At 33.3% G+C, this 26892-nt stretch overlaps 1 protein-coding gene across 3 annotated transcripts in view; it reads left to right on the top strand.

Annotated features, from left to right (window-relative positions):
* The window catches only part of by (focal adhesion protein tensin), a 779028-nt gene that overhangs the window by 249233 nt on the left and 502903 nt on the right, over positions 1–26892 (top strand). The window contains exon 1 of one of the 3 annotated variants that reach the window (XM_085955418.1): positions 707–799. The exons of the other annotated variants lie outside the window; for them this stretch is intronic. Coding sequence (XP_085811544.1) covers positions 722–799 — 78 coding nt within the window. The 5' untranslated portion in view covers positions 707–721. Of the gene's footprint in view, positions 1–706; positions 800–26892 lie in introns of those variants that run through there. 3 annotated transcript variants of the gene reach the window in all.

The following is a 26892-nucleotide window of genomic DNA, read 5'->3' on the forward strand; positions in this document are numbered from 1 at the left end:
TTTGTTTGAATGTAATTCTAATTTCTTAGTTGCATTAATTCGTTTACATTTAAAAATAGTTTAAAGTGTGTAATTAATTTTTACTATAATATATAACTACATTTTATAAATAATGAACATACATTAAACAGAGAATAGTTGGATATGACAATATGATAATAATAAATAAGTAAAATTTAACCAATTCAACAATAAGTAATTAAATGAAATGAAACATTAATTGTCAGTGGATTACAATTAATAGTATCAAAGTGAAACGATCGAATAACAAATTGATAATAAGGAATTATTGTACATTATTATACCAAAGACGAATTAAATGTATTGTATTGAATGACTGCATCAAAGGCTTTTATAAAAAAAAACTTACTGATTTGTTTCAATAGAGTTTTATAGCATTTCCGGTTGAAGAGTGATAAAAAAAACTAATCAAATCCTTAATGAAACCAATAATAATTAATAATTATTCTATACCAAAGACAATTTAAACTAATAAGAACCTTACTAATGTGTTTTATAGACAATCATACTAAGTGACAATTGTTTACGAGTTTACGTTATATTTTGAAACTTACAATAGTTATTATTGTTACAGTGTAACTTTCGTTACGTTGCATAAAAATAAAACAAAGTGCTGTGTTATTGGGAGTGGATATTTCGAATAAGTGTTCAGAGGAAGGAATGTGTATCAGTTTTTAATCCGAAGAGTTGAAGAGACAGGATGCCATGGTTCATACCTTGGGGGCGGGGCCAGCAGACAGTTCCACACGTCTCGCCACCGATACACCTGATGCTGCAGGTTAGATATTATTATTACCCTCTTTACCTTTTCGATAACGAAGATAACGTGTTTTAAACATTGAATCGATTTTTGGATAATAATAGGTACCATTAACCTTTACATAATATAGGTTTGAGTCATGTTATATTCTCCACAGTATTAACCCTTTACCTAGTTATATAATATAACATCATGCTACATACATTATTTTAAATAGGTATTTAAATCAGAGGTTGGAGCGGAGCCTTTTTGAGTTGCTCCGCTCCGGGACCTAATACTTACCCATGGGCCCCACAAGGGGGGGGGGGGGGGCTGACAGGGCTCTAGCCTGGGGGCCCGGCGTGGCGAGTTAAGCAGATAAGTGAGATAAACACATACTTATCACAAATTTGATCTAATAGTAAAAAAAGTCACCTGCGGCACTATTCTCCATCAATAATATTTTTACACGATTTCTGTACAATGTTTAATTGTGTGTGGATACTCGACAACTCCATATTAATTCAAATGGATGTAAGTATTAAAATATACAAAAAAACACTAAATATACATATTAATTTTACTGCGTACACCATTTGGAAAACGCTACTGTAGAGCGTCACACTGCCTTTATCCTTAGAGATAGGTTGGGGGGCCCGCCAAAGATCCTAGCCTGGGGGCCCGCTTCAGGATGTGGGGGCCATGTACTTACCCCAGCACCGCTCTAGGGTCAGCTCTGCTCCGGGTGAAAAAAATATTAGGTACCTATTATAATTTAGTAGTTTTAAAATAAGGTTTATTTATTATTCATAATTTTCATTATTAATTCTATTAAACAAAATTCCCGGCAGCAAATCGTTTTTTTATTATCTGCCTCTTCTGTCAAAAAAGTGAGATAATTTATCACTCGGCAGTATTCCTGTAGGTATTTCAAATAATTCCAGTGTTGCAAAGTGTCAAATATAATATTTTCATCGTATTTTAGGACGAAAATTTAATAGTACCTACTTAATAAAAAAAACATACGGAGCAGTGGAGCACTACACATTTTTGGTGCTCCGGGTAAAACCCCATTGCTCCACTGCTCCGTGCTCCTGCTCCGAGCTCCGCTCAATTTCAAAGAAACATAATGTTTCCACTCTGTAAATAATTTAAATGATTACTATTCGAAAAGCATACGTACCTTGCAAAATTATTTGAAAAATTAAATTAGGAAGGATACATAGGATTGACGCGTTTTACAATAGTTTTTTAACGCTACAAGAATAGTGAAGTACCTACTTTAATATCAACAAGTCATGCAGCACTATTCGAATAAGATTCGTTGCTATGAAAATAACAATTAAATGCATCAATTCGTCTGTAATCAGGGCCGCGCCAAGGCTGATTGCTGTCCGGGTGCTAACCCGAAATTGCCGCCCCCCTCCACTTACGTATTATAAAGAAACATAAAACGAAATATTTAATTTGTAACAACAATTTATTATTTCATAACATAAAGGAAAATTGCTCCACAATCGTATTGTTTTTAGTATGCCTATTACATGGAATAAACCTATCAGAAAAATAGCAGTATTATGTAAGGAATAACTATTCTATTGAGATTTTAAGAGAATTCTTTCCAGTATTTTTCTATAAAAAATGATGCATCTATTAGTAAAGTTGCCTTTCAGTGGTACATAATTATTATGATTAATAATATATTTTTTAATCGGCTATTTTTCCGCCTCCTGATTTTTACCACCTGGGTGCTTCGGAGCCCAACAACCTCACTTGGCTCGAGCCTATATATATGTAATCCAATATATGTGTACATAATGTAAACGCTTATTACTTTTTATACATAGCAGTTAAGTAGGTATATAATATTGGAATCGTTTTTTACACATAAGTAGTCACGTGGTTAACGAAATTATACCCTGTAAACGATTTTCCAATTAATTACTATAATTAATCTAAAACTGTATTGATAGACAGATTGAAGATTACATCCCTTGTGTAGCATTATTTCGTTACAGATCTTCACATTGGCGCCGCCAGTTTCCCAAAATCATAAATCCTTATGATGATAAAATCTCGAATGATATTGTGGGGTCTTTATCGTCCCAAACCGATCCTAATTATATTATAATACCACAATAATTTAACTCTCCTTTCAGATAGAGAGACAAAACGTCCGATTGTAGAATCCTTTTACTTCTGAAAACGTGTTTTATTTGACCCCAAAAAGTTATTTATGTGCTATTTTAAAGCATGTGACGTTGTCCTTGTCATCCCTTCATTATGGTTAACTATTCAAAAACATGTTATTCCCAAATAATTTGGACTCTAGATAGGTAGGTATAAGGGTTTTGTATTAGGAATATTTAAGTATTTTCAAATCGAACGATTATACGTGTGGTCGTATTGGTAACAAGTTAATTATTTTTTTTTTATATTGGCAATCCCAAAAACAAAATGGCGGACAGCGCTCTGGTCTGAATTCTGTTGCTCTATTTAAATAACCTACTTATGCATTTCTTATTGTTGTATCTATACGTGTTCTTCATGATAATATTCAATGTGTTACTTTTAGCTGTCTGTATAATTTTGACGATATTACATCGCGTACCTGTCTGCTTCCTAACTCATTCGTTTCTTTTACGGTCTTTTCGCGTGATGCCCATCATACACCTCTCCATGCCTCGCTGTGCGACTCTTAGCTTTTGGACATCTCTCGTGTTGAGGGTCCACGTCTCGCAGCCATACGTGAGCACTGGTAGCACGCATTGGATGAACACCTTTCGCTTAAGACATAATGGTAGGTCACTCTTGAAGATACTATTCAGACGTCCGAAAGCACTCCATCCCAGCTTTGTTCTTCGAACAATTTCATCGTGCATGCTTCCGTCTATGGGCACCTGCTGTCCGAGATAGACCTAGCTGCTGACTTGCTCGAGTTGGGTGCCATTAATACAGATAATCGCAGGATCCGAAAAACAGTTCCTCATCACTTTTGTCTTTGAGACATTTATCTTTAAGCCGACCGTTTGACTGACATCCGCGAGTTATTGCATTCTACCTTGGAGGCCCTTCAGGTCTTGTGAGAATATAACAATATCATCTGCAAAGCGCAGGTGACTGAGGTGCTGCTCCCCATTAATTGGAACACCTTTTTCCTCCCAATCAAGTTTCCTTAATAAGTCCTCAAGAGTAGCGGTGAATAGTTTAGGTGAAATTGTATCACCTTGCCGGACACCTTTGTTGATGGGGAATTTACATTTATTCTACTATATGTCGTAGTAGAAGATAAATGTGAAGTTATATTCAAATGAACTTGCAATACGAAGTCACTTATAACGAACTTCAGCAGTAGATGTAGATACTTTCATTGTCTCAATTTCATACATTCAGTCTACATCACTATAAAAGTTTTTTTTTTAAACATATTTTGTTATATGTATAGGTATAATGCTTTTAAATATCATCATCATCATCCATTCACCAAGTTGATGAAATTTTCTCTCAGTTTTCACGGTTGTGTCAGCTCCACGTTCGCAGTTTGTTTAGCTAAGTAAAATCGTAGTAACCACACTTCCTCATAATATTGTCCGTGGTACCCACTGGTTACCCTGGTCCGAATGCGATTTACCGAATATTATTTAAAAAGTACTTAGGTAACACTTTTCATAAGTTGTGTATACATAACAGTGGCGACGACTCCATACTAAGCGATTATTTAAATATTTAAGAAAAATATTTTTCAATTGCATATTGAGATATTTTTTATATAATTCTTACTTGATTATTTCATATTCTATAAAAATAATTTAATTTGCCAACGATAGATGTTGTATATGTATGAATGTGTTATACAGATTACAAAACAATCTACAAAGGAATAGATATATCATAGCGCGTTATGTGTGAAGGAATTGTGATATTTTTTCATATGGTCTTTACATCATGTAACCTCAGTCAGTCTATCGAATTGTATGAAATAAGGTAGGCTCCTATCGCAGAGCCTAAAACCATCGCGCTTAATATTATTGTCATGACTGCACTTTGTCCAAAATAATTAATAATTAGTAAAAAAAAATATATTTCTATGGCATTTAATCGCATAGGTATTATTAAAAATATATTAATTTTAAAAATAAAAAGAAATTTTATGTAATGATTTTTGATGTGTATAAAGTTTTGAAAACTACCTAATTTAAACTCATCGCTCAATTTATGTCGTTAGTGACTTTTTGAAATTTCATTGTATAATTAGTGTGTCGTTGTCATTAGTCTGTACGTATATATTCATTGGTAGTAATATCGTATTATCTTCTTATTTCTCGTAAGTATACCTGACAAGCAACGTTCCCTCTAATTTTTCTATTGTGTGTGCGGATCATCAACGCATCTGAGGAGTGGCGTAAGTAGGGTTGATGTCACCTGTTAGTGATGAGCCATCACCCGGTGCGGTAAATTTACACCCCCCCCCCCCCAACACACAAATACAATACCTAGGTATTTATTAATGTCAGTGATTTTATAAAATAATAACACTAACAATGATAATTTTTGAAGTAAATAAAAAATAGGAAATAAAGAAAAAAAAGTATTCGTCGATAAAATATTTTAAATACCAAACTTACAGAACGTTTTTATTTTTGTGTGAGGACTGTGTGGGGGATGAAAACATGTGTGCGGACACGCGCACCCCTTACAGGGAAAATTGCTGACAGGTGTGATTTTTTTCTCAGATCTCCACAGCCTACCTCTTTCCAAAAGTCGCCCTTCATCACTGATATATAATATGTATATGTAATAATATTATGTCTTCGGATATTCTGACTCTGATATTCTGTATTTTATTTTTACCTGGAATTTTATTTAGGAATTTAAAGACACGATATTCAAATAATGGCTACCCTGAATTAAAATTCCATGAGATACATTCTCCATTTATCGCTGCGATGAAAATTAAATGGTTTGCTTTAAAAAATGTCGGATAAAACCATCATTTTGACATTTATTTTTATTCGCACGGTGCCTTATTATCCATGCTAATTTACATCCGTTATCTTGGGTAGGTAATGTGAAAAATCCGTTCAGTAAAATTAATACACTCGCGGGAATTTCCCCCGAAAGCGGTTTATTTTTATGTTCCAATTTATTAACATTTTTATCTTGATCCCGTAGATTTAATTAAAGCCTATCCAAGCTTTAAATTTACTCGCACATTAAGTGCACTTAAAGTTCGGCGGAAGCTTTCATTAGAACAAAACTTTTGTGCTTAAGTGTTTTTTACCTTGATATTAATTAGAGATACCCTTCCGACCTCAGGAAAATCAAGATTTCTTATTTAACACCAAAGAGAAAAAATAATTCAAGAACTAAAGTATCTAGCAGCTAACTCATAATAATTGTAAATTATTGTGTATAAAATAAGCCATATAAATTATTTTCAAAGCAAGACGTAAAACTTTTCGGCCTTTATTATTTGTTCAAGTGCTGTAATTGTATCCAATCTAATAATAATTATAACATATTGTTATTTTTTTCATACGTATATTGAAACAAAACTTCGGTCTAACGAAGGTGATAGGTTATAAAGCAGTGGTAGGCAACATATGATACGTGTAAGGTTTTTGGTGGCACAAATAATACCTAATTATTTTATTCAGTAAATACTTAAAACTTAAACTAAATAATAAAATTATAATACTGAACTTCTTGTGTTGAAAAAAAATAATGTAGAAATATTATTGTGTTATGACCGACCATAATTATGGATTATGTATCAATTTTGCAATAAACAAAAACATCTACAGATTAAATGTGTACCTATACATATTAGCAGCCTGACATTAAAGACATCTCATGTAGATTTTTGACTAATTCATCGTTTTAATATTTTTTATATTTATTTTAAAAAACATCGATTTTTATCAAAATATAAATGTGTATAACTAAAAATCCTTTTTATTTATATTATGTGTATGTATATATATATATATATATATATATATTATATATGTATGTATATATTTATAAAAATGGGAAAAAATGTTGGAATTTAAGCTTTGTTTTTGGTCTACGGCCAATAATGTTTGCCAAACGACATTTTTACGTGAATCCTTAATTTTATTCTAGCAGTAGATCGTTCCCTGGTTAAATCTTTGAACTTCGCAAGACCATCAAAGGTCTTCTAAGGCATGAGGTATTTTAATAAATTCCTAGAGAATTGAATCTTTAAATCTATAGGATCCGCATATAGGAATTTTATGGACAGAATTTGTCGGAAAATTTTTACATAATTTTTTTATCCGCGTAAAATGGTCCATGGGAAATTCCGGCCATTAGGAGAGCCGAATGTACCTGGGGCATGTCAAGCGCGAGCTGGTGCACGGGCGGCTTTTGAAACTCACAAAAATGTAAATCGAATTTTGGTCCTTCTCACTTCTGCGGAGGGTTAAAAACCCGAAAAACTGCTCCCGGGGCAAAAAAAACCACCCGGCCGCTTATCAATATGCAGAAAACTGTTGAATTGAAAAAATAGTGTGTTTGTTTGCCCCCAGGGCTGTATTGGGTGGGTGGGCATATTGCATATTTCTTTTGGGAATATCGTCGACGTGAATGTAGCATTTTTAAAATATATGAGACTGTATTGAATTTTGCGTGTTTATACCAAGTTACAATGTAATTATTATGTATCGAAATTTTTTACTAACAGATTTTGTATAATATTGATAATAATAATTCGACTGTGTTTAGGAAAAAGGGCGTAACCCTCGATTTTTCGAAAAGTGCTTTTATTAGATATTAACAATTTATACAACTAAATACACAGTCTGTAAAAAGGAAATAAGCCGCAAATGCCGAATTATTATCTAAATTCAGGTTTTAATTGAGCTTTAATTAAGTTTTAATTTAAGAAAAAGTATTTACCCTCAATTTTAATGAATTTTCTAAAATAACTTCCTTAATTATTATTAGATCGAAAATATATTACACCAAATCATCAATCATCATGCACCCAATGTCTGTGCCTATTTTTTAAAAAAATATTAAATCATTCATCCAATTAAATAAAAAATCATTCAAAAAACGTTTTTTGCCCCTCCTGTAAAATTTGTTCTGTGAGGGTTACGCCCTTTTTCCTAAACACGGTCGAATTGGAAAGTGACATTATTTGTTTTATTCGTACAAAATCACAACTCCGGTACAATATCAAAGAAAATAGTTTTAATATTTCTTGAAAGAAAATGTATTCTGTCTCTATATATACGTATAGTATTTAAGCAAAGGCAAACAGCCTATCTGAATAGTCTTGATAATGGTGTTACAACCGAAATAGCTATCGACAAACCCTTTTTTAAAAACCTGTAAAATTTAATATTGTTTATATTATTTTTTGTAAAATAGAATTCTACCAAGTAAATGCTTACTCAATTAATAATTTCTTGGATTCTTAAAAAAATTTAAAATATCCTTTCATACAAATAATTATAGAATTTATCCGGCCAATATTTAGTACCGGACACTTAGGACTTATTTATCATCATATTGGGTATGTCGCATTATCTGCGACACATGTTCTGCGCATTATCGCGGCCATAAAAAGAGTACGCGATTTTCACGACCTGTCAAATAGTAGCATACTTTTACTTACCGCTTGCTTACTCTTGAAGAATGAGATTGGCGAGACAGTCGCCACTTTGCGTGTAAACAGTTATTATCACGATAGTTTAAAATACACACTATTGGTGCAAGTAAATCCATGCACGTATACAGGCCCTATTACAGATATAAATCAATTCGCGCTTATTCAGCCTAGTAGGTAGGTACATATTACGTTTATATTTTTTTCGTATTTAAATTATTATTTTAATGAGTTATCGTAAACGTTACATAATAACTTATAGTGGAACAACTTAAGAGCGTACATAAGTGAAACGGTAAATAATTTTCAACAGTATGTGGGACGTAATTTCGGCCGCGATGCCAGCCGGAGAGCGATAGTCGACTTGTGAGCACGTCAATTTGTTTTGTGATGGCGTTGGAGGAATATATTCTTAAATCGTGTAAAGATGACTAAAAACGTTCTGCATGTACTTGAAAAAGAAAACTTGTAAATCAGAGAACTCAGAAATAATGGCAACTGAAATACATAACGGTTAAGGCGATAGCAGGTAACCGACTCGAGTAAGGAAGAATCCGTGCTAAACTTACACACGTGTCAAGAATACGTTTTACGTCGAATACTGAAAACTGCTCTCGGTTTATGCATTTACGCTCATTTAATGTTGGTGTATTACACACACCATTGGACGTGTATAGTGCGTGCTTCATTTTCGTAGGACACTCACACATTCAAAAGCCTGCATCAACATGCGGCGTATTGAATATAGCCTATTGATATTCTATTTATTATCTGTTCTGTGGAATATACTATTATTATTACGACTATAATAATACACATAACATTAAAAGGACGCATGTTTAATTTTTATGACAACTTATATTTCGTTCGGCTCGCGTCATTTGCACAGATGCAGATTGGTGTTTTAGTTAGATTAGTGCAGATTGCGATTTCTTCCACTGCACACGAATTACATAGAATTACATTTTAAATTATTTATCATTATTATTTCCGACTGCTCTTACATGATGCCTATTGCATCGTTTTCTTTCGCTCGGCGTCGCTCTAACTACGACATGTTTTCTGTCAAAACTATCGAACTTCACGCTTATATTGTATATTTCATTGCTAGAATCGTGTCTTCACCACTGAGGTATTATCAGTAACAATAATTTTGAATGTTATCGTAATATTATATAATATTGTATCGTGTATTTGTTTTATTATGATAGTTTTATTTCTATTAAGTATAAACTACATATTATTTATATAATATTCTTATACAGATTTGCTCAAAGGTTTTTATATCTATCCTAAAATCAACCCTGACGAACTCGGGCTGAAAAACGTCAAGAACATGAACATCCGTGAATAAACAAAAGGAACGCAGGCGATATGGGGTTGATTCAAGTAATATTATTTACAGAATATAAGTACGACTACTTTATAGTTTAAGGGATAAATAAACAGGGTAACTTATACAGGGTGACTGATATTTGAAAGCAAATACTTTAAACATAATAAAACACAATTATCAATTAATTCAACCAGCGTTTACGTTGTAGGTAAGAGCTTTTTATAATTGTTTTTTTAAACATTTTATGTTGACAGCTGTGTAGGTATATAAAACCATCTTATGAAGATAGTTTTACAGCCCGAAACTAGTGTTAAGATAAATAACTCAGCTATTGTAGAATTCACAAAAAAACCATTTTCTATGCAATGAATAACACATAGGATTTAAAGATATAACTATAATTTGAGGCGTGGCGATTGCGCTAATATCGCAATGTCGCAATTTCTCCAAACTGTATTTAATGGTAACTAATAATGTATTTTTTTTTATTAAACAAGCATAATTTTCAACATCTTCAGACACTCAAACACACTTTAAGTCTCCTTAGATGGTCACAACGGAATTCCAAATAACACCCGAAAATCCATAGTTTATTTTACGAAATTTCTGCATGGATTGTAATTATAGATATACATAATTTGTACTAGACTCTCGGGATTAAAAAGAATTCTGTATAATTGTTTTCTATGATTTTTTTTAAATAAATATGCATATTTTTTAAAGAAGTTCTAAATGACTCAAATTAAAATCTATTTATTTTACATCTTGTGACAATGTCAAATAATTTCAGGGCTTTCACTCTACATGGAATGTTAATATAATATATAATAAGTATCTTAGGAAAATACATGGTTATAGAAGAGTAAAAATATACTTGGAAGTACACCGAGTGAGATTTAAAAATATATATAAAACAACGCCCACCTAAAGTCACCCTCATGCAAGTTAATATCCGAAGCGATTTTATTGAACGCAGTTATTTTATGTTAGTTCTGCATATTGGAAGAACAAAAAAATAAGAGCTAATTTCTAAGATAGTTATCAGGGAGACAATATATCAATACTCGTGTCTGTAAATTTGTACGTATGCAGTTTGCCGTATCATACTTCACCGTGAAATGTTGTATCGGAAATATATGTGTCGCTAGATTTCAAAATCAGCCATGTCCATAATAGATGAATAGGAGAAAAACAGCTTTTTGTTTTCTCAAATACACAGTCACAAGAGTGAAAGTTTATATTATTTCGAGTAAGCATAGAATATTTAAAATTAATAAGTTCAACATTTTGATAATGCAGAAATGTTATAAAGCAGTAGTTCTTCAGCAATTCACAAAAAAGTCAAAAATACCTAAAGGTGGACTTGGCTGATTTTGAAATGTAGTGACACATATGGTCATGTATTAAAGACCATCCAATCTCTGTAGCTCGTATATTACTGAGATAAAATCCATGTCTAAATAAAACACGGTTCTTGTCGGTTTACAGGTAACCAGCGGCAGACATATTTTGAAAATAGCCGAAAGACTGGATTATTTGTTAGGTTAGGTACATTATTTTTTTCATCTCGGTGCTACAGAGATGACCGTATAGTATACATACGGTCATCTCTTTCCGATAAGAAAGCTCACGGCGAAATGTAATACGTACAATTGACATGTAACCTTCAATAATAACAAGAATGGCTGACTAATATATTATGTAAAATTGTAAATCATAAGTAGTGGAATTATGGGATGTAGGTACCTTAAAATAACCACTGTTAATAATATTCTAGAGCAATAATAAATTAAAAATAATGTTGTACTTATGTAAATTAAAAAAATATATATAATTCCTTTTCATATGTACCTACCTACTTACTGAAATATTTTGTCTATTTATAATAAAATAATTATTAATAATTAATATGATGCACAGGAAATAAAAATATTATATACCTATATGGACTTCCGTGTATTATCTATACGTGAAGTATTATTGCTTAGTGGTACTTCTACATTATGTGTTAGAACATAAAACACGGAAGCCTATTAATTTATTAATTCTAAATGATTTGGTCTTTCTAGCCATACAAATTTACATAACAAAAAAAATAATTATGAATAATACCGTTTACATACCCTAATTATTATAGTTATTAAAAAAGTTATAGAGTTTCAAACATTTAACCTACACAAAATCACTCTCCTGAACAAAAGTCCAAACGTGACTTCCGTGGTTTATCCTCTAATCCAGGGGGGGGCAAACTTTTTTGATGGAGGGCCAAATTCAAGAATTCAAAATGAGCTGCGGGCCGCAAGTAAAATACCGTTTTTAGATATACACTATTTATTATCACGAAAAATAAACATTACAAAAAAAAATATGAGAAGAATGAAACATTTTTTTAAATTCAGGTGTTAATTTTGTAGTTGATATTCTCAAAACTGCTTGTAAATAGGCATCGGAGATATTTGATCGTAAAGAATTTTTATTGAGGTTCATGATCGAAAACTTGCATAATCTTTTGGTTGGTCGAATTTGTCTGAATTAAGGGCATTGAAAAATTTGGAGATTTCTTCACGACGATGCAATTCTCTTAAATCGGTGTTACACTGCAGATCAATAATATCAAGTTATAGCTCTGTCGGTATACTATCAATATCTATTGAAAATGGATCGCGTACTATTGCTAAACTTGTCTCAATTTTTCGGAAGTCAACAAATCTTTGTGAAAAATCGTCATTCAGAGTTTTAATAATTTTACCATATTTTTCAAATTTATATTCTGATATATTCAGCAACTTCAAAGTTGGAAAGTGGTCGACGTTGTTATTCGATATTTATTTTGTCGAAGGAATAACTAGAGTTTTAATTGAAATCCATTCAAACTTTTTACCATATCATGGGCATATATTTTTTTTCCTTGCAACGCGGAGTTAAAAGTATTTAAATGTGTCACGATGTTCAACGTAGAAAATAGTGGTTACATAGTGTGAGACGAGACGTAAGGAAGACGCACAGAGATAATACATTTACGAAACAACAAATTCTTCAAATTTTAATCTATTGTCAATATTTTTTAAAAAATTATAAAAAAGTTATTCGTAATCAGAAGTACAATTAATGATGGCGGGCCTCAAAAAAATACCCGGCGGGCCGCAGTTTGCCCACCCCTGCTCTAATCTAATGTATTGATATTCAATAAACCTATTAAAATGTGAGTATTGGAAACTGCACAAGTTTCTAATATAATATTATTTATATTGGTACGCCAATATCCGCAATACTACACCCCTGTCTCTAAATGTTTATAATACAATATTCGAACATTCGTTCAAATACCTCTGGGACTAAGAACACTCACCTGAGTCTTTAGTGTTGGTGTTGGGCCAGAATTTTTGGGCCTCCGAATAAGTTATGGGTAGTCACGTTTCATATTCGTGCGTGATTTTCTACTATTTCGAACACATATATGTGAATGCATCCTGTTTTTATTTGTTGTCTATGGTTGTAGTATGCTTAGTAAAACTTACGTTTGTCCTCTAAAAATATACAGCAATAATATCAAACATATCGCTATGGATATCCGAATGGGAATGACTGGAACAACATTCAAAGGGATACTGAATATATGGAATTCACCACAGAACAGATTAATAGATAGAATTTAGATAGGGTCCCCAATACACTACATTTTGAAGCAGGGTTTTGAATGTGTGAGTGTCCTACAAAAATGAAACACACATTATAGATGTTCAATAGTGTATGTTGCAACCTTTAAATAATCCAATACTTAATGAGCGTCAGTGCATACACCGAGAGCGGTTTTCAGAACGAAGGAAAAGTTTAGAATGGCGTATTCGTCTAGATCGGTTGCCTGTTACTCTACACCCGACTGGTATTTCAGTTCCCATTAATTCTGTGTTCCCTGGAATTCACAGTTTAACGCACTTTTGCCGGTGCTGCTTTACGGTAACGAGTCATGGCACCATGCAAAGCAACCGTATACTGACTGAGATTCGAGAACAAATGGTTGTGGAGGATACCTACCGGGTCGCACACTTAAACTCGTGTCGATATGTCGATGTGATTTTGTTTTATAAAACTAATTGAATGTACAGCCGCACACAGCATGAATGCGATATTTTACAACATTGCGCCCAGCATTGATTTATGGCTATATCCCAGTCGAGACAATTTTCAATGTGCGACCGGGCTAATAGTGCGAAGTAAGAAGCGACGTTGAATCTAGCTCGGCCACGTACTACGGGTGCCGTAAAAAGTGTCAACCTGTTCTGCTCTCCTTTAATCGTACATGATTCCGGCGTCCTGGAAAGCCGCTAAATACTATCCACAGTCTGTATATGACGGAACTGCAGGATGCTGGCATGATCTGGAAAGAACCAAGAATAATTGCGAGCGACAGGAATTCTTGGAGACGCCGTCATAATTGTAATCAAATGAAGTATTGTGGTCTTATTTCATGTTCTTTTCTTTTGACCATGTCCGATCCTAATAGGATCATAATATGGGCCTCCACAGAGTAGAGGTTTGTATTAACAGATTTTTGTTTTTTTACGAGAAATGGATCTCAGCCACTTGCTCAACCTATTAGGTCCATACGATGTATCTATAGTCTATGGTCCATACCCTGACAGACACAAATTGAAAAACAATATGTGTACTTGCCAGACCCAGGATTCGAACCTGGGACCCACGGCGTGATAGTCCAACGCTTCATTTTATATAATAAAAATATCAATACATAGGTACTTTACTTTCTGATTGGTAGAAAAATACACCAGTAGAATGAATATTGAATACCTACTCGAAAAACAAAAAACTACGGTTAACATTGTTTCATTCATACCTATAAGTTACGTTAAACCCTCTATGTTTAAATGTTAGTCGCAACTAGGAATACCTAATAGTTAGGTAACTATCGCTGTCACAAACGGAATGAAATAGTTGTGTTTATTACAAACCATTTTGTCACAAGGAAGCATTAAAGATTCTTATCAAAGGAAGTATGTAAGTGAGTAATACTAACACTAATTCTTGGCTTCTGGACTAAAATTTGAACAATTTGTCTTCGCACCAACTTCGTAAGAGAAGCCATTAACGACATTCTGTTTGAAATTACAATATTTTATGTTTGCCAGATTGCGTTCATTTACACACTCCTATTATGATACTGGTTATACTTTGCAGAATATCTTAACTTTTTACTATACAATTTATTTATTTATTACACTTAGCATAATTTAGTATTATAATAAAAGATAGGGCTTTGCTAAGCAAGGTATCACATCGCTCTTTTTGGCGAATACATTTCAATTTATTACTTCCGAAAAGCAAAATATCTATATTAATAATATTATTATTATCTTCCTCTTCAGAGATTTTGTCCATAATATTTATGGATCTAGTTGTATTACAATTACATTGACAAAGTTAAGTACCTACAGATGTTTATGCGATAACCATAACCAGTGACGGCTTCTCTAATACCATGCAAGTGCATCGCACTGCCTGCATTTTTTAAGACATTGCTCAACTATTACTCACTTCGCGAACTAGAACATGTAGCATTATTATGAACAATTAATACTCCTCTCATGTGCGCAAACCGATTCCGATCCAAATACGATTTTCAGTTTGCATAAGATTACTCTGAGGTCATTGTAAAACTACTTAGACGGTGGTGATATGTCCTTGTAGTGGCGTTTTGTGTAGTATTTGTTACGACAGTTTAGGTCAGTGTTTCCCAAACGTACTGTATGCTAATACATTTAAGAAACATATATTTTACTGAATATACCTAATTTAAAAATACCTCAGATACCTACCTAGTAGAAAAATCTTTTTTGAAAAATCACTGAATTCATGCCAATATGCTTTACCAGTTAAGCTACGGTTATCCCATCTATTTACGACGAAATTAACTAGTAGTTTTACAAGAAATGCTTATCAAATTGCGTTAATTTTGACTATCGTTTTTTTTTGTTTTAAATCAAGGTATCAATCAAGTACCTCAATTGCTAACCGATGTCTTGATCATTCCAAATTTAGGTAATCGTACTTGCTAATAATTTAATAAACTATTTCTTTTATTCAACGAATAACTCACAAAATTTAATTAGTTCAAGCCAATTGAATTATATACAACTACATATTTTATGTCACACAGCTAACTGAAGCGTCGATCTGAGATCGAAGATCTTGGCATATTGTTTGACTCAAGATTATATTTTAACCCACACATCAATTTTACAGCTCTGTGTCAGCAAGCTTCTATGATTCGTCATGAGACAAGCTAAGCCATTCAATAATCCAAATGTTTTAGATATTATACTATATGGTCTATCTATTATCTGGAGTCCGTATGAGGTTTCTTATAAGCTTTATTTATAGGTTCATAAATATGTATGATTAATAGGTTCCCAAACTTATTATGCCCATGGACCCATTCTTAAAGCAAAAACATGGCCGTGAACACCCAAGTGAAATAACTCTACATTACTGCATAATAGAAAAGTTATAAATGTAATGTTGATGTAAAAATACAATATAAATAAACAATTTTGATATTTAAAGTGGTATTAATTGAAATTATAACTTTTGTTTTGAAACACAAAAACACATTTTTTTCAATGATATGGGTGAACCTGAAGGAATGCTACGAGATTATTTATGTTCGCCTCTATGTTTGTGAGTAACATTATTTTTTTCGTGATTAGGTGCATAACTGCACTAAGTCCCCGTTCTACTAAATAGAAAGACGGGAAAACAATCAACAGCCTCTGTACAGTGTAGTGTGACGTGTGATCCATAATTCAGGATATAACATTGGTTTCAGCTCCTCATTTGTGGATAATTCAATAGAATGCTCCTGTAGTATGGTTTCATCTGAATTTGTGGGTGAATAATGTCTTCAAATCTTTGGCTCTCAGAATAAAGAGCCGTTAAGTGTTGACAATTAGCTAGCAAAATCATCATCGAAACAACATCAACGAACGCAGATATTATACTTTTAGTTTTGATTAAATTTAATTGACCACCTTGTAGCTTCAAATTGATTTCGTTAAATTAAGTTGAGTTAAATCAGTATAGATAGTCATAGTCAAGTCATTTTTTGAATTAATTAAATTGAGCCGCATATCATTCTATTTACTTTCCAACACTGAATCAAAGAGTGCATAAAATCGATCCAAACATGCACTTTTAGACAACAAACGAATTATATTATTTTAGTATATAGTAAGTATATAGTAACCAACGAAGTATTTTAACTTTCATAATAATGAAAATGTGTCACAAATATTTGTTATATCAGACCTTTCGCGGACCCCCTGACGTTGTCCACGCACCCCCAAATTATTTTTAATTTGCCGCAGACCCTCTCAGCTGTCACAAGGACCCCTGGGGGTCTGTATGAACTACTTTGGGAACCACTGATTTAGATCGTGTCCAGAGTAAATTTCTTTGACATCCTTATTTTAACGTATACCTATAATTATTTTCCTTTTGATAATTTCTCAAACGAAAATCACCGCTGTCCAGCCCAGACATCGCTTAGGCTAAGGCCACATAGGCAGGTGCCTTGCTTGGTGGCTACGTGCTAAGTGACATAATATCCTTGCGAACGGACGCACACTATACTATCGCAATGGCCATAGTGCACGCTTCGCGCCTCGCTACGTGATTATTTAGTCACCTTGTGAGTCTCCCGGCGAACAAACGTGTTGGTTATTTTTATTGTATCACCTAGTGATTTTGCAAGGTGGCGGATGTTTCTTCAGTATGACAATGTCAAACACCGTATATTTTGAGGTTATGAATAATGACGCATATGATGAATTGACATTATGCACCCAACAAGTTCGAATTTGAGACTTTAGAAATTTTAGACTTAAATTTTCTGTGAAAAGTAGCTTTCTGGTTAGTTTTGAGAGTGACATATTATCGTTGTTGACTTGAACGCTCCCTAATGTCAAATGAATTTGTACCTAAGCACGTAGCGTGCAATGTGGCAGTAGTATGTTTAGTAGACAAGCATAGCACCTAGCGAAGCCCCTACATATGTGGCCGAAGCCTTATTATGTATTTAAAGAAGAAAATGTAGTAATTAGTTGTCTCCACCCAGTACCAGTTGTCACTGATAACATTGACAACATACAAATCATTGGAAACATACAAATCATTGGAAAAATAACAAGCATAACATTGACTACAAAATATTATTTGCATAATAACTGCAATTCAGTGTTCAAAAGATAACATGACACTTACAATTATAATAACATATATTTTTTTAAATAAATATCCGTTGCAAGTTTACAACATGACGAGGTCATTTACCAGTGAGTAAATAAATGCAGTGTAGCCAAGAAAAACATCGTGTGCTTTAAACTCTGATAGGCATCTAACCTCTGACCCGCGAGTCGGTCGGAACGCTGTTTAATGAAAGAGATACTAGCTCAAAGAATTCTTTTAATGCGTGTACTTTGAAATTAAGAAGTTTTAGATTAATCTTGATTGTTGCTTTTGGGCTTAAACAGAAAATTAATCGTACTAGAAGTAAATGTTCAGGGCATTAGATAGGGTGAATCACACGATTGTTATTTTCGTGAAACGTGTTTTAATTATTCAATAAAAATATTAAATATATTACGTCTTATAATATTAATACTAACGACCGAGGGTACTTGATGGAATTTGAATTAAAATTCTTATAGATTTAAGTTTTGTACTATTCTATTTGAGTCGTTTTATGCGACCTGGGTTTCGTCTTTCGGCATCTTCAGGCACTATGTGCACTCACCAAAAGGTAAATTTACACACTGACAACGAATACAGTTCATCATGGCCCCCACATCCTGAAGCGGGCCCCCCAACCAATCGCTAAGGTTAAGGACAGTGTGGTGTTCTACAGTAGTGTTTCCCAAATGACATACTTTTAGAACTCCAGTGGGTCTATTCTATACTTATCGAACACTAAATTGATAAATAGTATCAAACTTAAGGTAGGTTTGTATCAAAATATTAGCACTTATTGTAACAATTACACGAAGCTGGTTTTTATTGGTGCAATAAGTTCGATATTTTAACAGCAGCAAGATAGGTGCTGTTAAAATATAGCACTTATTGCAACAATAAAAACCAACTTCGTGTAATTGTTACAATAAGTGCTAATATTTTGATACAAACCTACCCTAAGTTTGATAATATGTATCACTTTATCACTTTAGCGGTCGATAAGCATAGAATAGACCTACAGGGTTCCGTATAAAATAAAGTTTTTAAAATTTTTGTATTTTTAAATAAATTCGCTTGAATTGTCGGCACTCAGCGTCATATTTTGAAGCTCTGATCGCGACCCCCTTTTGTGAACCTTCGCCATGTTGGATAAATAGTCATTTTTATTAGTCAGGAAACACACGAAAAGTAATTATAAAATAAAATTTTATCCGTCTTATAGCACCGCAGGCGAATTTTTTTTAAACTATTAGAGCAAATTCGTGGTGTCTGTATGTCTCGCTTAACTGGTTGACCTGCCAGGCTGGGCCCCTCGTAAGCCCGTGCCCCCAGGCTAGAGCCCTGTCAGCCCCCCCCCCCCTTGTGGGGGCTATGCAGTTCATTCTAACTTATATAATAAATTAATACAATAAAAAGTTATTCCTCGGCTGCTCAATTATAGTATTTAGGTACCTATGATTTTAAATATTATATATAGGTAGATACATAGGTGTCCAATTCAATTAAAAATACCGTGCAGTTAATTATATAAATTATGAATGATATTATGAATGATTATGAATGTGATTAAACTGATTATGAATGATATGATATTATGAATAAATAAATAATAACAACGGTGATTGACAGACGGACAGCTTATTTAACATTCTTATACCTACTATCAAATTCGGTTAGATGTAAATTGTACGTAATCAGTTCGCCGTTATGATACGATTCACCAGTGCCATACCAGAAACAGCTGGCCGTATAGCATTAAGATAAAAAATGACGCATTGTTCGTGGAGCATTTCAGGAACGCCTACGTGCTAACCTACTTTTGAATCATTCAGAATTCTACATAAATATATACGATATGATTATGTTTCTAATTTATTTACCTCCCTATTTTCTTCTGTCTTTTACTTGTATTCCGGTGGGTTTTATTACGTACTTTAAGTGTTTTATTTATACGATAATTTTATCGCAATGCTATACGGCCATCTGTTTAATATACAACAGCTCACGTCGGATTTTGCGGTGCGGGTAGATACTAGGTAGGTCTTAGCCGATGATATTCTTTATTGTTAACCAATACGATCAATCAATAGCAGAAACATTAACATATCAATCAACGTACAATAATTGTCTATATTCTAATAAATTAAAAAAAAATTTGTTTAGAATTATTCATCAATCGTCAGACGCAAGCTTTCTCGAGAGAAAAAAATATTCATGCAAACAAACACGTGTTAGAAACATTAGTTTCCCACGCTACCGAGTCGAGGATGGCTTAAACAGGCGAAATTAAGCTGTCAGAGTTTTTATTGGTGCGCCAAAAGCTCGACAAGTTGATTTAAAATTGCATAAGCGGACAAGAGCTTTTTTTTTAAATGTACGTGCTGGAATATTCTTCCTCCATAATTATTATTTCACATATTATAAATATGTTGTTTGACTGCTTTAAGTCTTTCACGCTTGTTTTTGCAATAGGATAATCCAAGTTGAAGTGTTGTTTTTTAATGTAGCTGTTGTATTAGATACATGATTATTTCATTTTATTTTTTGACTGTAATTAGGCGTCTACTTATTTAAATCCTTTGTATTTACTCCGTGATGATTGATCTATAAAAACCAAAAAAATGGCATCCTCGTAAATTGTAGGCCTAAATTGCATATGCCATTCGCGACGGGTGTATATCATGCATTCACCATCATCATCATTTGTCGCCCCCTCAATTCGTGTTCTCCAGTCTGATCTGTCCTCCGCAATCCTTCTCCAATTCGGTATTCCAATCGCTTGTATATCCTGCACCACATTATCTAACCACAGCATTTTTATTCTCCCAACACTCTTCCGCCCAGATAAGATGGTTTCGCATCAAAAACTTTTCTGACTGTCCGGCCTAGGTCTATTGGTTAAACATGAGCCCATTTTAGTCGAGATATTGCAATGGGTTCCCCAAATTCCTCGTGTATACACGACGATTAAATTCGTCTCTGTGTGAGTGCGGATAAATCCAAACCGCTGAGCATATTACTGAGACATGTGTATTGTATGCCCTTGCTTGACTTTCCGCCATCTTCAAATTTGATGTAAGCACGCTGGTGTAGTTTCAGGCTCTAGTGATAATTATTTCAAGATTTTGTTTGGTGCCTGTAGTTTTGTTTCTGTACGTATAAATGTATATAATAATATATAATATCATCATCACCATCATCATCAGCCTGAATCTATCCACTGCTGGATGAAGGCCTCTTCAAGCTGCTTCCACTTCTCTCGGTCCTGTGCATTGCGTTGCCACGTACTTCCGCACTTTATCATTTCATCGATCCAGCGACCTCTAGATCTACCTTGCGGACGTTTTGTACTTCTTGGATACCACTGGATGACTAGATTTGTCCAACGATTGTCTCTTCTTCGAGCTATGTGTCCAGCCCATCTCCATTTAAGGCTTTTAATAAACTATTACATCGCAAACCCTTGTCTGCTTCCTTATCCACTCATTCATTTTTTTGTCTTTTCGCGTTATTCCCAGCATGCACCTCTCCATACCACGTTGTGCTACTGTTAGTTTCTGGATCTCTCTTTTACTTACTGTTTATAGGACAATATATAATAAATTTTCCTATAAACAGTATAAACCACAGAACAGATATTAAATAGAATACCGATAGGCAATATTCAATACGCCGCATGGTGAAGCAGGCTTTTGAATGTGTGAGTGTCCTACGAAAATGAAGCACGCATTATGCACATGCAATAGTGTGTGTAATACACCAACATTAAATGTGCGTAAATGCATAAACCGAGAGCAGTTTTTAGTATTCGACGTAAAACGTATTCTTAACAAGTGTGTAAGTTTAACCCGGATTCTTCCTTACTCGAGTTGGTTACCTGCTATCGCCTTAGGCCATCCTCCCACGGCGCAACTGAAATCTGATGGAACTGGTTTGTGAAGGAACTCATAAACTGACCAATGTGATGCTTCGCACACGGCGCTACCGAAACCCAGTTGAAATAATAATCTCATAACCTCAAACTATCAAACTGGACTGTCAGCTGTGTTGTACAAAAACTGACAATACGCGCGCTGCAGCGTTTACAATTATGTTATTTTAATTTTCCGATTAATATTTACTTTTGACGTCTCTGGTTGTTTTGGTTTTTACGATATGACGCTAGCGGCTTTACGAAGTGCTACCAATTTTGGTAAGAAAATATGATTTTTCACCGAAATCTAATGATGTTGGTACTACTGTTTTACGGTGACTGGAAACTTCAGAGACCGCGCGACTAGCATGTCGCATCTCTTCGCGACCGTTTTGAAGCTGAGAGATTCCAGTCTCGCCGTCAGCGAGCCGCCATTGAAATACATTAGCTAGATACTGGCTGGAATTTTAGTTTCAGTTTCGACGGACATAGGTTGCGCCGTGGGAGGATGGCCTTACGCATTGTGTATTTCAGTTCCCATTATTTCTGAGTTACCTAGTATAAACCATGCAGCTAGGTATATGAATGAATTAATCAATATGACGGTTATAAAACATATTTTTTGATATATTTTAAACTTTAAATTAGCGTATACGTACTAATTATACCTGTCGTTACTCGAGTCGAAATTAACTGAATACCTATATTTATATTGTAGGTATTTTTATATATTATCTACCAGTTGAATTAAATAAAAGAGTTGCGGGAATAGTAATCTGTTGATATTTTTGATCGTATCATCAGCCGGTTCAATCTATTGTCAGATGAATGCCTTTAATAGATTCATTCACTCTTTTAGATCCATAATGCTTAAATTTCACGTAGGTACATACGCTGGTTTTATGGCGAGCCTATGTTCATTTACTGCCCCTAGAGTGGTCTACTCGTAGCACAAATTAATAAGATAGAAATGTAAAATCCAGTTGGCATGGCGTAGACCGAGATTTTGAACTAATAAATCGCAAGAAACACAAAGGGCACCGAGTGTCTTAAAATATCACCAATATTGAATGCGTGTTTAATTTACACGACAAACTTTAATGTAAATTATAAAATAATAATACAAAGACGTAACTATTAAAAATAGCTTCTTCTTTTAAACGTTTATCCTATGTTTCTTTCCACTCGAGATTTAAACGTTGTCACACACACCCAAAAGGTAACACACTTCCCATTATTTCTGTGTTTCCTGGTACCAATGTATGCCTACATTTGTCGGGCGTTTGTTTACATGCCGAGTAATATAATAAATAATTAACTAATATTTGTTTAGTATTAGCGAGTATAACCATGTTGCACGTCTTTCTAGTAAAAACAAATTAATTAACCCTCTAAAATATATTATTAATCACATTGATGATGTTTGTAAATAATAAATTAATTATAACGTCTTAATTAAATTATATAATATACAATTATTGTTCCAGTCAGTTTCAGTCGACAAGGAAAATAATGTTCGTAAATCATCTGACGTCAAGATTTGTTTTTCCTCTCTGTTTGTGTAACGCAATATATCTTTCGGAAAATGAATGCCTGCTTACCTCCTAGTCCGAGATAGCTACTTTAAAAAGAAAACTGTTTCCTTCCCACTTAACCTTTTTCCGGTTGTTAGTTATGACAACTTATAATGAGTTGTAATAAATTTTGCTGTCAAAACATTTTCCTCGAAATAGATTACACGGCTATTTTTCTATTATTCTTTTCGCGGTGTGATTCCACTTATTGCTTCCCATTCTTTCCTTTATTATGTTTATTTTAACACAGAACAGAAATAAAGAATTCTTCCTGTTTTCTTGTCATATTATTTTATTGCTATTATGCCAAGCTCAAAAAAATATTTTTTATTATTATTTATATAAGTATGTCTTGTGTGGATTCCAAATTATGAATTACTTATTGACTTCTCGAATGTGGCTGTTATCGTTGTATTGTAATAAATAATAACTAAGAGCGGAATGCACAATCTAAGATTTCGATCCTAAGGATAAGTCGCCGAAAAGCATGACTTAACTATAGACAATCCTGAGTATAGAGTTAAGGAATCCTTAACCATAGACTACTTTTGTTATGAGCACGTCCCCTTCCGTATTACCATTTACCACTGACAGCTGCGCTGTCAAAATAAATTCGCATGTCTATAAAACAGTCCATACACTCAAATTCATTTAACAATGTATCTCAATATGGATATTAATAGTGTTAATTCGTTTGGTATGTACTTGCAGAATATTATTTTACTTTTATACGCCAGCCCGCAGAAATACAAAATGCCAGGTGAAGAATGACACTTGACGCTAGTGTTACCATGTTAAAAAAATATCTTGCGGTGCCTGTGGAATCACGTATAATGACTTATAACGGAAACATAAGAGTATTATAATTAAATATTAATATGTATTTATAGTTATTGCATTTATAAAATGCAGTTGTCATATTTTTGTCATCGTTTAACAATTATAAAATAATTTACCTAAACTATAGGAAAGAGAATTTTTAAATATGATATTATTTTCAATAGAAATGATCTTAACTATGGACAATGTTTCTGCTTAGTGTTTTCTGCTAAGGAAATTTTAGTTATGACAAATGTTTCTGCATTCCGCTCTAATAATAAACGTGCTTGACTGTGTATTTATTGACCAAGCGATCTATAGAAAATAAAAAAGAAAGTTACATTCTCAAATCTTGTGAATTATTCGTAGAATACAAAAATAGTTAAGAAAACAAATACCTGCGTTTGACTGTCAAAGTTTAGTGTGCTTTATTTATGTCGGATCTTAACAGCCTACTTCCATCCTTCGCCAGTGCAATTAGGTATATTTTTCCGTTATTAAATGTATATTATAATCATTAATTGAGAACTGCAAAAAATCTGACCATTGCGTATTTTACACAATGAGTGTTAAAATATATAATATCTACTTACTTACATGTGATTTAATAATAATTATCATTTACAAAAAAAATTCTATCGGCACATACAAAAAATATCTTTAAAATTAGCTCGTATTCTTCTATTTGCCCGGTACAAATCTTGCAATCGATTTTTAACTAACTACCCGACTAGCTAGAAATTTGAAACTTTTAGAATATAACAGAACACGATGCCAATGCATTTTTTAATACTTTTAGCCATCTTTAAGTAGAATTGAATTCATTTTCAGTTAATACTGTTTTGTATGAAAAGTTATTTCGACACCATTATTGGTTGCTAGGGGTCTGGGGTCCTAGCAACTAAATTATTAATATATACGTGCGTTACTATGGAAATCAATATGACATTTCAGTATTATATCTATCAAGTACACATTTTTTTGATCGTTTAAGCTAGTCAAGTCAAGTTTATATGATTCAACAGAAAATTTGTAGGTTGTAGGTATATAAGAAGTTCTTTTTATGTTGTAATTATTTTAGATATTATTGAAATCTGACAGCTTTTGATTTCATATAACTCTTATCTAAGGATATTTATTAATCGATTTAGCAATAATCGTGTATCATGTAGGTAACCCTTAATAAATTATCCAACGTTATAATTTACCTAACAGCGCAGTGGTCTCAAAATTGTAGACTTATCTGTGGAAAAATACAATATAAAAACATAAGCCATGAATACCTATAACATTTGCAACATAAAGGCAAAGAGATTAATGACAAATCCTTCACAAACACTTGCCTTTTCCGGCAAAGTAATTTTAATCTTCAGCAAAATATAAAAATATGAATGAAATTCTTCGCTTTTGTCTGATACTACTACCTGTATCCTATATGAATATTCATTTTTTAAATAATATAACGTAATATGTACCTACAGTCGGACGTAAAAAAACCAAATGTATTATTTTATTAACCCACATCTGTCCACAGTAAATCCACAAGTATTCATTTATTGTATTATAAGGTTGTAAGTAGGTACTTGAAACAGTTTAATATTAATAAAGTCACCAGTTCATGATAAAGACTGCGTAAAACCTTTATCTCTAGAGATGGGAACCACTGTTAAAATAATGTACAAACCAATATAATTTTACATTCTAATAAGTATCAAAGTATCAATTGATTAAATTGTCTGTTTTACTATAAATGGCATTAATCCGTCAATTGACAGAACTACGTCTAGAGTTGGGTGTTTCCCGAGAAAATCTCAATCTCGAGATTAGGGATTTCCAGAAAAGAATTCTCGAGAATTCTCGAGATATCGGGAAATTTAAAAAAACCTGTAAAAATCCTAAAATTAGTGTAAAAACAGGCAAATTACAAGAAAAATATGATTTTTTTTAAATTCATGTAAGAAGACCAAAATAGAAATAGGAAAACAAAAATTATTCAAAACATTACTTATTAAAATGGAATTTCAAAAAACACAGACTCAATCGCGTACGCTTTTGAAACACAAAATTCCCTGATGTTGCAAAAATTGCGCTCATTTTAAGTCTACTTTGGCTTAATTGTGTTAAATGCCCCGATCCGTCTTTGAACATTTTGTGTTTTCTGTCCATTTTTTGATATAGAAAAATCGTTTTTTTTCAATTAATATTTAATAATAAAGAAATCCCGAATCCCGAGAAACGATTCTCGAGATCCGGGATTTCCCGAAATGTTAAAAATTTCAATTCTCGAGATTCGGGATGGAAAATCTCGAAAATTTCTCGAGAATTCCCGAAACCCAACTCTTACTACATCTATCTTGGACCCCAAATATGTCAATTGACGGCGGGGCGGTATGTATGACGAGATTGCTCGTATTCCCAAACTGGCATGAAGTGCATTTGGGCGCCTGAATAGTATCTTCAAAAGTGACCTCCCATTGCGTCTTAAACGTAAAGTGTTCAACCAATGTATGCTATAAACGCTCACGTATGCATGTGAAACATGGACTCCTAATGTAAGATAAATCCAAAAATTACGAGTAGCTCAACGTGGCATGAAAAGATGCATGTCGG

This window comes from Rhyacophila brunnea, unplaced genomic scaffold (assembly GCF_057557595.1).
Source record: "Rhyacophila brunnea isolate RB1 unplaced genomic scaffold, BYU_Rbru_1.0 scaffold_5, whole genome shotgun sequence".
In the NCBI taxonomy this organism is placed as follows: domain Eukaryota; kingdom Metazoa; phylum Arthropoda; class Insecta; order Trichoptera; family Rhyacophilidae; genus Rhyacophila; species Rhyacophila brunnea.